General features: G+C 34.8%; 1 protein-coding gene across 2 annotated transcripts in view; it reads left to right on the plus strand.

Annotated features, from left to right (window-relative positions):
• The first annotated feature begins 12,077 nt into the window (after positions 1 to 12,077).
• LOC148867698 (uncharacterized) overlaps positions 12,078 to 14,114 on the plus strand; it is a 61,503-nt gene continuing 59,466 nt past the window's right edge. The window contains exons 1-2 of one of the 2 annotated variants that reach the window (XM_088979490.1): positions 12,078 to 12,218; positions 12,352 to 12,414. In XM_088979490.1, the coding sequence (XP_088835616.1) occupies positions 12,370 to 12,414 (45 nt within the window). In that variant the 5' untranslated portion in view covers positions 12,078 to 12,218; positions 12,352 to 12,369. Of the gene's footprint in view, positions 12,415 to 14,114 lie in introns of both variants that reach the window. The other variant, XM_088979489.1, reaches the window with a different exon arrangement.

Here is a 14,114-nt window from a genome sequence, read left to right on the forward strand (position 1 = left end):
CCTCGGTCCCAATGTACTTCGACATTCACCCCAGGTCGGATCTAAAGAGCACTAACTCGTGTAATACTAATAGACCACTACATGGTAACCCCGAAGATCTTGCCATCAAATTTAGAGTCTCACGGGATCACGCCTCATAACAGTAAGCCTTATCTCCTCCCCGCCCGGTTCGGGTGGAATTCATAAGCCCTATCAGTTATTCCCCATTAACGCGGAAATGGATCTCATCGTGACGAGGATCCCGGAACCGCTCCGCAAAACCCGCGAAGACTCAACTATATAAAGGCTCCAATCCCGAGGCACAAGGTATGCGTGATTTCTATGCTCTCTAGCTCTCTCCATTCTAAAGCTTTTCAGCTCGCAATCAAGTATACTAACTTAAGCATTGGAGCGACCTCACCGGGCAAACAACCCTAGGTTCTCTGATCCTTCTTTTGCAGATCGACCTAGTTCGTCGTTTACTAGAAGACAGACCACCTCCAGTAGGGAGCAGTCAGATCGTGCTTTATCGATCATCATTTGCATAATCCCTTCAATCATCCTCGTAAATCATAAATAAGTGTTTGATAATTAATAGACTTCGGAGAACTTACAAATACATGCAAAGATGGGAGATAATAGACCTTCTCCCATGTAATGTAAGCCTCTTAGTGATTCAAACTTGAGGCATGATGGTAGGTTCTTATCATTTGTGACATAATTGACTAATATGCCAAAATCTTCAATATTGTTGTTGGGGGCATGTCAACTTGTAAAATAAGACCATTTAACATTTAGAGCTAGGGGTTAATTGAACCGTGGGTTTTTTTTTTAAGACAAACTAGTACTATCGATTTTTGGAAAATTGGTAATCGAAACTGAATTGAAGCCAATCGGTTTGCCAATTTGGTTAATCGTCAAATCAATTCGTCGGTATTTCAGTTTTTAATTTTATAATATATATAAATATATAATATTATGTTTTAAATAATAAATAATGTATCATGTATTATAAATATATATTTATATACAATGCATGTTTATTGATTTATAATATCTACAAATATATAATATAGAAATATATGTACATTGATCGGTTCAATTAACTGCCTGTTTTCTATATTGATTAATCTAAACCTAACTGAATGGTTCAATTAACCGATTTTTTTATTTGGTTTTGGTCTTTTTTTTTCTCACCCCTATTAAGAGCCACATTGGCATACTAAAAAGTATATGCATGGTATTGACACGTATTGACTTTGAATGAGATGCCCAATACTTTTTTTACCTTTTTATTGGGAGCATGTTGTAGCTCATGATAATTCTTAACGGCATGATTTTGTTGAAAATTGGATTATTTGGGACTAGGTAGACCTTGTCTGTAACCAAGTAATATTTGTTTTCACTAGCGTGACCCGTGCGATGCACGGATATGAAGGAAAGTAAACTAATCAAAACTTATAATTAAGAAAGTAATGCAATGTTGTTTAAAATAATTTAATATTTATGTTAATACTTTGCTATAAAAAGTGTATTACTAATTTAGTAATTTAGATTAATAATAAATCATTTTATGTGATAAAATAATTGTTTTTTCATATTATTTGTTAGTGCTCTATTTTACTTATTTTACTCTATTAATGATTAAACCTTTCAATTTTTTTTTGCAAGTATCACTTAAATATTTAAAATACTCAAAGATCAATAAATATATAAATTTAGGCTATAGTCATAATTAAATTAATCTATAGTTAACTTTTTTAGGCATAATTAAATTAATCTAAGCCAAAATTTAAGGTTTGAGACTTTGGTTTAAGCTTTGATTAATCTTTATCCTAACCCAACCCACTCAAATTGCACGCATCATAACAATCGTAATTAGACTGAACCAAACCAAGTGCAACCTATACATGCATTATTTATGGGTTTTTTTAACTAATTTTAGATGATATTAAAGCCAAATGAGTTGCGAATGATAGGTTACCCCCATTGTGTAGCCCAATGAAATTTTTGATAGTATATTATCAGTTTTTAAGGTTGCCTGGCCTAGCCCATCACACAACTTAAGTGTAATAATATTTGTTTGGGCCTACAATCTTGCCCGTGTTAATTATAGAACTATGATTTTTTACAAACTATATTTTTTATTTAATTATAGTATAGTATAAAAATAAATGTAACATTACTCTATGTATATTAATATAAAATTTGTTATCTAAATACTATATAATAATATTTACCATATATGCATATAATTTTCAAGTTCAGCTTGCTTAGTGTAGACATGCCATATTTGCGCTATTCAGTCTTTCTATAGCACTTTGAGCTTCACTCATGCTTCAGCTAACCCCATGGTCGACTTGGGGGAATTTTTGAAATTTTACAAAAGTTGGGGCCTCAAGGATCCAAAACCATAGGTACGTAGAGACAAAAAAACCATACCCAAATACACCAATATCACAAAAAACCGTTGTTTACCCCTTTGTCTTTAGACCCAAAGCCGAAATCGTTTAATCAGAGTCATTTTGACCCTAAACCACATTTCACACCAAATCGGAAATCCAAAACTATAAGTACATAAAGCCTGAAAATCCAAATCCAACGACACCAAGATCACCCAAATCCAACACCATTTACCCCTTCATCCTGAGACCCGAAGCTAAAACCGATTTCGATCGTCCAATTGGAGTCATTTTAAACATAATCCTCATTTCACATTAGATCTAAAATCCAAGACCATGGGTACATAGAGCAAAAAACTCTGAATCCAACGACACCAAGATCGCCCGAATCCGACACCGCTTACCCTTCATCGCAATACCCAAAGCCAAAACTGATTCCAATTGTCCAATCGAGATCATATCTGATCCTGAATCCTAACCCCCATAAAATCTGAAATCCAACATCATATATGGATAGAGCTTGAAATTATGAGTCTAACGGTACCAAAATCGTCCAATTCCGATACCATTAGCCATTCCATCTTGAGACCCGAAACTAGACTCGATCTGAGCCCTCCGTTTAGAATCCTCTTCACAATAACTTTGAACCTAGGGCATTCGACGATCCAAACCTCCCCTCAGCCTCTAGAGACATCTTAAAAATCTAAGATTTGACCAGTTATAGCCTCCAATCAATCAATCCAATCACCTAAACTTTAAATGTCCAAGTTAGGTAAATTGGTGAAATCTTTCACACTTTATCTTGATTGATTGAGATAATATTTCACAAAGTTGTCTTGACAACCCATTATCTCAATCAATCTCCTTCCAAAAACCATTTAAACATCAACCATTGATCTCCCTTATCATCCATCTCAGCCCTTCATTCCCCTCTCAAAAAATCTATAAATACCCCCCCCTCCATTTTCTTACATCCAAAAGACAAAATATAACCTATACAAAAACTAGTTTAGGGTAAGTGTTTAACTCCCAAAGCCTCCCCACTCACTCTCCATCATCCCTAGAGTCCCTCCATATTAGTTTGAAGCCAAAGAGCACCATTGGGTCGTGCCTCAAATCAAGAGAAAAAGTATGAAGCCTTTTTTAAGCAATATCGGTGTAGAATAAATTTACAAGCGAATGCAGTCGTTCCACACCATTCGGGCTACATGACCAATGTCATTGGTCCACCAAAATGAACAAAAAATCGATCTAAAGCTTGGGAATCAATTAAAGAAAATAAAGCATCCAAACAAGTACACAAGAATGGCAATCGAGGTCAATGGTTTTGGTTGCATGTTTGAAAGCTATTGAATGTTACGTTCCGTAACATGGCTATTCTTCTTTCACTTTATTGATATTTTTTTGTCTGAATAGTAGAGTACCCTATCAGGTAGCTGAAGACGAATAGAGTTTTACTCCAATCTAGTTTATTGTTTTAGGTCTTTATTTTAATACCTTGTGGTTTTAGTTGATTACACTTAAGGTCACTCCATAATATGTCATTTAGCCCCTTGCACTTATTACCTATGTTCGAGTATTTGTTTATCATAATAAGATATTAGTTTTTTTTTTCGTCATTTTAGCAATTGGTTCCATGGTTGAAAACCGGCATTAGAATAATTATTTTACATCCCATGATAACTCGTCTCATTCACATGCATCAAACATTCATGTAATACGACATGGAATCTCACAAGTTATTCACTCCAAATCCTTCCATCCGTGGTCACTATTCATACCATGCATCAAATATTTAGTAATATGACAATCTCAAAATCCCTCCACCCATGGTCACCATTTACATAGTCATTGGATACTTAGGCACACAATGTATATCTACTATTTATTGCTTCTTATAATTCCAACATATGTAGTTAGCTAGTTTCAATAGTTTTCAATTTTTTGTGTTAGTTCTTTAATTAATTATTTATTGACTTAATCCTTTTCATTGCAATTTGGTAATTGTTTGGATCATTAGTTTAGTTAAATAATTTATTTTATCCATCATTTTTTTAATTGTTTTTCTCCTTTCTAGCATTATCTTGTTGTTTATGGATAAACTTTTTTTTTTTTTGTTTCTAGGTAGCTAATTTATCTTTTTAAGCCCAACTTTATTAAATCTTCATTGGAACATTGGTGAAGTAGAGGCCGGTTTAACCGGGTGAATGTGGGGTGCCTAACACCTTCCCACACCGTACCTTGGTCCCCGGACCCTAAGAATCTCATCCCCATTGGGCAATGAGTCACCAAGAAAGCAAAATGTTTTTTTTTTTTGAAAAACTCGGGTTTTTCTATATTCCCAATTCCAAAAATTTAGGTGGCGACTCCATCCAAACCCCATATCCAAATCCGTCCCTCCCTCTGGGTTGGGCAGCCATACTTAGCTTGAACCCTATTCGCCAGGGCCATCATTGGACTTCGAAAGTTTGATACCCAATTAAACTTTGAATCCGATTGCCCCGTATTTTCTTGAGCCTATAAATTTATAGGTCTAGCCGGGTTAAGCTATCTATTAATACTATTTTTTAATTAATCTCTTAATTATTAATAGTTGCTAGATATAATTTTGCTAAATTTTAATTTTATTAACTTTAGTGAAATTTTATTAATTTTATTTACTAAGTTACAAATTAATAAAACATAAACTAATTATAGGGTCATTTTGGTTCACATAAAATCAAAATCACATATTCCTGATGTCTATTTGGTTTAGTCGGGAATTGAAATTAGATTATGATAGTTATTGTTGGGTTCACTTGGAGTTGGAACCAAAATAAACTAAACAAATTTCAAATTTGTATATTTTATTAATAACTTATTATTTTATTACTATTTTACTAATATCGTGTTAACAGCTCATTAATATTTGATTGTTTTATTAATATTAGGATTTTGGGGATTTTTTGTCATGAGTTCTTTACTCTTTAACAATAGACTTTGGATTGGGAATTCCATTCCATTTAATGGTATTAAATTGTCGGTTTTAATTCAAATTATAGGCATCTATTCGAGGAGCCAAATAAACCTTTATTGTATTATGTTATATTTTTATATATTCCTTCCCCCTCTTAAATATCTCTATTAAATGTATTATAACATGCATTGAGATGATAGGCTTGAAAAAACCAACCGTCTATATTTCTCTCTACCTCCTGCTCTTAAATGTATTTTTTAAACGTAAAAATAATATGCATTAAAATAAGAAGCTTTTGAAAACCCAAAGGTTTCCCTCTCTCTCTAACAGTGTCCAGCTTTATTAATCTAATTGAAATAGACAATGAATAGCTTCTCTAAAATGAGAGTCATGTTGACATGTACTATCCAATTTTATTATCATATATAGAATATATGGGTTTAATGGACCTATAACTATCCCAATTATTAATCAAGACAGTCTCGTCTAGCCCAATTATACTTGATACGTATAATTACACCTGATAGTAACAATTTAAATATTAACTTTTTGACAATGTAGTCTCAATAAAAACAACAATACATTATTTGCACATTGATAAAACTGTTATTTTTAATCAAAACTATCAATGGAATTTGGTTATTGATCTTATGTTAAATGTTAAACACTCGAGGGGATAGAGGGCTATACAATCAAGAGAGCAGCTTAGAAGTTGACGATTATGTACTTCCCATATATATATATAATGAATGTATTTAAAACTTAATAACTAACGACAATAATTTTTTTCTATTATTGTGTATACAAAGAACTATAAATACATTAAAGCTATGGGGAATCATTGTTACGACATTTTTTTTCCCTTAAAAAATACATTTTTAAACAACAACCTTTGCATTGCATGAGTAGCCATTATTTTAACGTATTATTTACAATAGAGGTTTATTGTTGCAATGTGACTCATGATTTGGCAATATTAGGGAAAATAAACATTGATGTCTAAATTATTCACCATTAATAAAAGTAAATGTAATTATGGAAAATTACATTACTTTTAAATAAAATGAAATCATTTGTTGTTAATTAATGTAAAACCAATTATGGTCGAAGTCAAAACTAAATGATCTAGATCGGTGTGGATAGACTTAATAATTTTCCTAACTTATTTAATAATTATTTAGTGTTATTTAAATAATTATGATACGGTTTATGGTATATCAATTTCCTATTTTCTAATAATTATTTAGTTGAATAGTAATAAATGGATTATTCATCAAATAGTTATGAAGAATATTTCTCATAGATTAATTTCTTGTTTTTTTAATTACGTATTTATTGTTAGTTAAAGAGTTTCCCTAAATTATTTGATAGTTGTTAACTATAATTATTGATTTTATAGAAATTAACAAATCATGCTAATTGGTAATATCTTTTATCAATAGATTATTATTGTAAATTTTTAACGAAATTTTATTAAATTATAATGATTAATGTGAATTACGATAAATGTTGGAATTTTGAACAATTATTAATAACCAAAAATTATCAATTAATGGATTGTTGATTAATTTTTTTGTAGAATATTAAACTATTTAATATTTGTTAAATAATGGATTATTTCTGAAATAATTATTTTCATCATTTTTGATATAATATTTTTCCCAACAAATTTTAATAACTAATTGATCATTTAACAATAATGGAAGATGCGATGAATATATATAAGAAACTTCGAATTCTCCTTATTCCCCTCTGTTTGTTTGAAATCACGTCTATGGATATAAATATTTTTGATTTGGAAAACCAAGTCTTAATAAATTATGGTAGCATTTTTATGAGAAAATGGGAAGAATAGATGGAAATTAGATATAGAAGTAAAGGAAAGGATAAAACATATATTGAGCTAATTAAGGTGATAAGTTGGGTTGTTATAGAAAGTGAGAGACGTGAGTTTGGGGGGAAAGAGGGAACCCAATGGGAATCGAGATGAATGAAGAGAGAGGGTGTTGAGATGAAAATTTGGGAGTGACGAAAGGGGGGGAGGAGAGAGAGTCAAAGAGAATGCAAGGCTGGGGTAATGGAGCAAGGAAAAGCAATGTGGCATGGAGAGATTGATTTTATATATTTATTATAATTTATACAATTTTTTTAATGGATCATTTGATAACAACTGATGTGATACTTAAAAGCTTATTTTTTTGCCTTTTAACTGGTCTTTGTTTTTTCATTGACCAAGGATCAACATGGGCTTTGGGGAAAAAAAAAATTTGGTGACTGGACCCAAGCCCAGCCTTGAAAACACCCTAGTAGATCATATGTTATAATATGTTGATAATATGTCATTTTATATGTTTATATTAATACTATAATATGACACCTATGAAGCATATTACATGAATACCTTATATAATCTTATAAAATAAAACGCATGTGCATATTACATGATATATTATTATATATTTATAACACATTTTCCCCCATTAAAATTTTGTAGATAGAAATGACCAAGGTAGGGTGTGGCAAATTTGGAGATATTTGTTCCTTGTAAGGACGTGATATGGGGCTAGGAATTATAGCCCAATCAAGGTACATGGTAGGGACAATGTGTAGTACATGTATTTGAGTCCTTGATGACTGTAAATTCTTGCCCCGTCTCTAAGGCTATGTTTGGCTTGAAGGAAAAGACAGGGAAGGGAAGGGAAAGATAAGAAAACCAATACATGGTTTGTAAGGCTCGTTTGGTTTGTGGGATGGGGATGAAAAAAATGTGGTATTCGGGATCCCAAAATCGTGGAATCGGGATTGCACCAAAATAGTGCAACCCTGATGGAAAACCTCGAGAAAACTCAAGAGCGGCAATGAATCAATAGTGATAGCGGCAACGAACCAACAACAACAGCGGCAACGAACCAGCGATGGCCCCTTCCCATTGTCTCTCCACTTTTCCTCTCTTTCTCTCTTTTCTTCCTTCATTCTCATTTGTGGGCTCCCCTATTACCACCAAACCAAAGGTTGTTCATTGCCTTCCTCATTCAAACAAAGGAGGCAGCGATGACAGGAGAACTAGTGCGAGTGGTAGAGGAACGACGGAAATCTGTAAAACAAATCTCCCTCTCTTCGAACAAGGGTGGCAGAGGAACGGTGGTCTCCTCTCCCGATATATTCATCATCTCTCTATCTCTCCCTCCTTCTTCCTCTTCTCTCTTATCCCTCACCTTCTTCTTCTTCTTCCTATTCTTCCTGTCTTCCTCCCCGTTTCATTTATTTTTTTCTCTAATCGCTGTTGCAACTCTTGGTAGTGGCGATCTTCTTTCTCAACACTCCTATCCTGCTCTGCTCTCCCGATCTCCTCACTTGATATGCTTTCTCACTAGCGGCAATCCGATGAAGAACCAGGTCGTGGCGATAGTGTTCCTACTATTTTTCTATATGTAAAACCAAACAATGTAAAGTTAAATTTGACACCTTCCCATCCTATCAAAATCTTCCCACAAACCAAATGGAGCCTAAGGGGGCGTTCTTTTTTTGGATTTTGAGAGGTGGGAAAGTTGATCAATTGGATTTTGATTCCCATTGACCAAGAACCCCATGTTATTTTTTAGATTTATGGGGGGAATAGGGAAAGTTTATTTTACTAGGTATCATTTACCTTGGTAAGTGATACTAATCTCTTATGTGGGTAAATGACTTTCCCACTTTGGGAGGAAAGTTGGCAACACTTGAATACAAAAATACTCCTTTTCATAATGGACTTTTACGGCTACAATGGCCATTGCCTTTTTTACATGAAAAATAAAAGTACATGGGTAAATACACTTACCCCTGTAAGTCTTTATTGGGAAACGCATACCCAGGTATGTGCATTTACCTGGGTAAATAACTTACTGAAAAGCAAATAGGGCCTAAATGTTTCCCTACCTTTCCTGTCCTTTTCCTACATTTTTCCTTCAAACCAAACATGGACTAAGGTTATTGGCTCCTTAATGAATGAAGCTAAAGTTTGGTAGACCACTACCCTTAAAAAATGTTGATTGTGCTATCAACCAACAAAGCAAGACATATTTATGTTCGGCAACTTCAGCCAGCATCAAACGGTTGTTGAGACTTTAAGGCTATATTTGGTTTGAAGGAAAAGGGTAGGGAAACCTATACAAGGTTTGTAAAGGTTTCCCTACTTTTTCCTTCAAACCAAATACAACCTAAATGAAAAAAAAATATTAATGAATTGAGCCTGAATCCACAATCAAATCAAATCTGAATATATCTGATTGTTACTTCGATATGAATATATCTTTTGTCTAAAAGTAAAAGTATTTTTTGGGATAAAATCCTACTGCCACCAGGCTGGGGGAGACCAAATATCCTAAAAGCAAAAAACTCATTGGTTATGACATCTAGCTACACATTAGGAGTATTACACTATTACCCATGCATAGATGATAAATTAATGGGGAGATGTTCCCAATGCGTGGTTGGATGCTTTTGCTTTGAGAGCTTGTGCATAATTGTTGCACTCAAGAGATCCCATCATGAGTTTGTATGGGAGTTATGGGTATAAGGATCGGCTACCATATAGGGATGTGACATGGGCAAGTTCGGGTTGTGTTTTTTGCCAAAATTTGAATGGGCCTAACCTAAAGACATAAACCCAAAGTACTATAAGATGCCAACTTGGGGCCAACTTGAATTGCAACATTAACCAGCCCGCATTGTGTAGCCCTGTGACTCCCACAAAAAACATAAGAAGAAGAAGAAGAAGAAAAAAAAAAAAAAACTCTAAGGGCCCATTTGGTTCACGGGACCAAGGGTTTGGAATTGGAATTGGAATGTCCCATTTTCATTTCAATTGTTTTGTCGGACGGACTTAGAATACTATTCCTAGTGGAACGACATTTCCCTATTTGAAGGAATGGCCATTCCCTCCTCATCACTGGGAATGAAATACCAATACAGACTCCAATTCCTATTCCGATTGTTATTTAAATCAAATAGACTATGGGAATAAATCATTATGGTTTTGATTATGATGGGCCCCAATGCTCTTTTAAGGATGATGAGGATGACTATGTAGGTGTTTGAGATTGATGCCATTTTTCTCAAAAGAATGGTGCCACATTAGCATGATATTTGGTAAAAAAAAAAACAAAACAAAATTTTATTAGACCATGCATTGGAAATCAGAAAAAGAAGGCGTGGTATGAGAAAACACCATTTTTTGGTGTTTTCTCATTTTCTTTTTTCTACATTGTTAGCAATAGTATGCTGATATGGCATCGAAAAATGCTTATATGGCAACAATAATAACGATACCAAATACAAAACCAGAGAAAACGTTTTATAAGAAAACAACATGTTTGCATAACACCGTTTTATGAGCAAATGTTTATCAGGAAACAACATCGATCCCAAACACCATCAATATCAAATTGAACTGAAATGGATTAATCCTTGCTTGAAAAATTAGATAATTTTAGGAGCCTGAATCTGGTGGTCAGATGGTAATAATTAATACAAAAAAAAAATATCTGGTGTGTGATGAAATCTATTAAAGGTAAAAATTTTGCACATATTGTGAAAATACAGGCATTCAGCCGCACACTATAAATGTCTTTCTATACATAAAATGGCATATTTGTTCAGTCCACCTAACAAATCTTACATCGTCTGTATAATTGGTAGGTATCAGCTCGGAATCGATGCCAATACATGAGGGGGTAATGGAAAAAAAAAATTGAGATACATGTACGGAGTTAGATGCCGTATGAAATTTCAGGAGCACGGGCAGGTATCGTATATCCATTGTGTTCGTGTGCTTGGTGCTTACTCAACATTTTCACCGAGTATGCTGTATGCCTATGCCCACTAAATGCGTACCACAAATGGAAATGTGCTATCTTTTACTGCACGTGACGATCGACGACGCAAAAGAGTGGCATCATCGTTAACCAATCAACTCACACCACTATCCCCCACATGCCACGTGTTCTCCGATAGCACCAAAGGTCATAATCAGTTCACTCGTTCTTAACAAGTCTGGATATCGTTGTCCAAATTACTGGAATAACCCTTTCACCATAAGCACCGTTACTTTCGATTATATTTCAAATTTGTCAACTATATACATTTTTTTCTTCTAAATGGATTCAACTTCTTCAATTATTTGTCCAATAACGGCTTGGAGACACGTTTGATGAATAAACGAGTCCAGCCAAATCTCATCCATTCATCTCCTCGTAATACAGGGCCAATAGGTGTGCACCAGCTCAGCCCCGCAACGTGGGGTATATACGAGGTCGATGCAGCTGACCATGGTTAGTCCGATATCCACCGGTTTCCTTCCGTGGGCCGTAGGACTCGAAGAGCTATTATGAACGTTATTGAGCTAAAAAACGATTAACTCGTGACTGGTGTGAGTGGTGACTGGTGACTGGTGAGTAAGACCGTGCTGAGGTTTCGCAGCATGAACAAAATTCCATGCTTGGTCTTTGCTTCCATCTTGCGTTGATACGAGATTGGAATCCATGTAAAGCGGCCCCACCGTGGATCAACGGCAAAAGGCTGGTTAAGGTGCTCACGTGGGGAGTGGGCTGTGTGGTGTGGGGAACCCCAATGTAAATGACTCCTTTGGCCAGCTATTATTTGGACTTTGACAGAATGACAGCCCGTCTGCACTGAGCAACTGCGCAGTCAGGGGATGTTCTTGGTATTTTATATAAAGGAAGAGGATTTTCTGGGGATTCGGCATTCTTGTATGTTTCTCAATTCTCATTACTTCCGTCGAAGGGCGGGGAAAGTGAACAGAAAATAAAAGCGAACGGAGAGAGAGAGAGAGACAAAGAGAGAGCGGAGAAATCCGAGGGTTCTCTTCGACGTTAATGGCGGTTAGGGTTTTCTGTTGATCTCTAAAACTCAAATCTCCCGCCACTTCCACCTTTCGTTCTTCTAAAGTTCCATTTAATTTCCTATCTGTTATTTCCGATTTTCCCAAAGAATTTCCCGTAAATTTTTATTCAGGGAGGAGAAACATAATTGATGGGCGGGCAAGGAAAGACCCCAGCCATTGCCAATTCGATGCAGGTGAGTGTTTTTCGATTACTATTGAAGCTTTAAGTTACTCATTCCGTGGATTTTGATGTTGCCCTAGAATCATAGTTGATGGTTCATCTGTTGTTATTCCTGGATTAAAAGATTGAGCTCGATTTTAGTAAGATAAATACATTTTCTTTGAATTCCAGTTCTTTCAATCCTCTCTTGAAAAGTTCTGTTCGTATTTTCGGCTTTGATTCAAGTAGAATTTCTAAATATTTCAATTTTGCTTGTTTATTCATCTCGATATTTTCAAGATCCCCCCCCCCCCCCTTTTGTTGAAGTCAATTCGCGGCTTGTTCGTGAATTCTTATTTTGCTCTGAGTTCTCTGATGTAGTCGTATTGCAGTAGAGGGTCTACATGTTTTCTGCTAGACTGGCTGCTTGAATTCATTAATCAATTGAGTCACCATTTCAATTCTTCTGGCGCATATCGTAGACATCTTATCCATCAGTTACCAGTTTTGGTGAATAATCATATTGTTGACCATATTAAAGTTACTCTACTCTTCACTCTTTACATTGAACGTATGAGCCCATGGGACCCCCAAACCGTCTTTTTCTGAGCTAGAAAACTGATTATCTTGTACTCTTGAAGCAACAGCAGATATTAGACACTTGTCTTTCTATTCTAAGTTACTACTATAAATGCTGAATGGGTGACTTGGGATCTTGGATGTCTGAAAAATGACGTGATAATGCAATTTTTTGCCCTCACACTAGTAGAGTTGCACAGGGAGAAACCACAATCTTGTAGTGCCTGGGAAAAATTGAAGTATCATTTCTGATATTCAATTGCTATTCAGGATTGTGGTTTATATCTTACTGCCTGAGCTTCTTATTTGTTTCTCATCTAGTTACAGTATGAATTTGTTCCACAATATTGAAGCGTTCTATTGTTACATTCTATTGGTGTCTACTCATCCAATTTTTGCAGGTGAAAGTGTTTTGCTATTTTTCCAGATAAGCAACAGAAACTTTATTGATTATAGGAAAGAATAAGGAACAGCTTCATTACAAAGATAGTTAGTAGCCCCAAAGACAATTGGCCCTAAAAGTCCCATTTCCTCGGTCCCTCCCCTTGTTCTGTTTGGTCCCAAACTATCCCCAATAATTTCTATCTATTAACCCCTTGTAACGTTGTTTGGCTAGACATATGCCAAAGAATTTGCAATCTTGTTAGCCAACTATAAAATCTTTTTCTTTGCCTAACTCTTTTTTTAGAGTTCCAATTTGCAATAAATTACTTATCCATTAATAAAACATGGATTAGTATTATCCAACAGTTTTTTTTCCGGTCATTGGCAACAATTAGGAATATTTTATTCATGAAATTTAAATGAGAGAAATAACCTATATTGCTCCATATGAATTAATAGGGGGAAAGCTATAACTGTCCAAAGTTGACAAAGCTCATAATCTCATGCAAAAGGCAAATTTAGAGTACTCAAGGGTCCAGAGTCCCCTACTAGGACTTGTGCAACCACTCCTGTCCTTGGTCATATTCAAATAATCTTGTAGATGCTCTCTCTTGAATGATAACTTTCATTTTCCTTTCATTACTTGAATCTCACTATTTTTATTTATTTTTTGATAAATGATTAAGTGTTGTATTATAATATAAAAATGAAAAGAGAGGGCAAGATACCCTCCGTAACACAAGAATGAGGGGTTTGGAAAGAGTAATGTGC

Source organism: Nelumbo lutea, chromosome 3 (assembly GCF_056320005.1).
Source record: "Nelumbo lutea isolate HS-2025 chromosome 3, American lotus-T2T, whole genome shotgun sequence".
NCBI classification, from domain to species: domain Eukaryota; kingdom Viridiplantae; phylum Streptophyta; class Magnoliopsida; order Proteales; family Nelumbonaceae; genus Nelumbo; species Nelumbo lutea.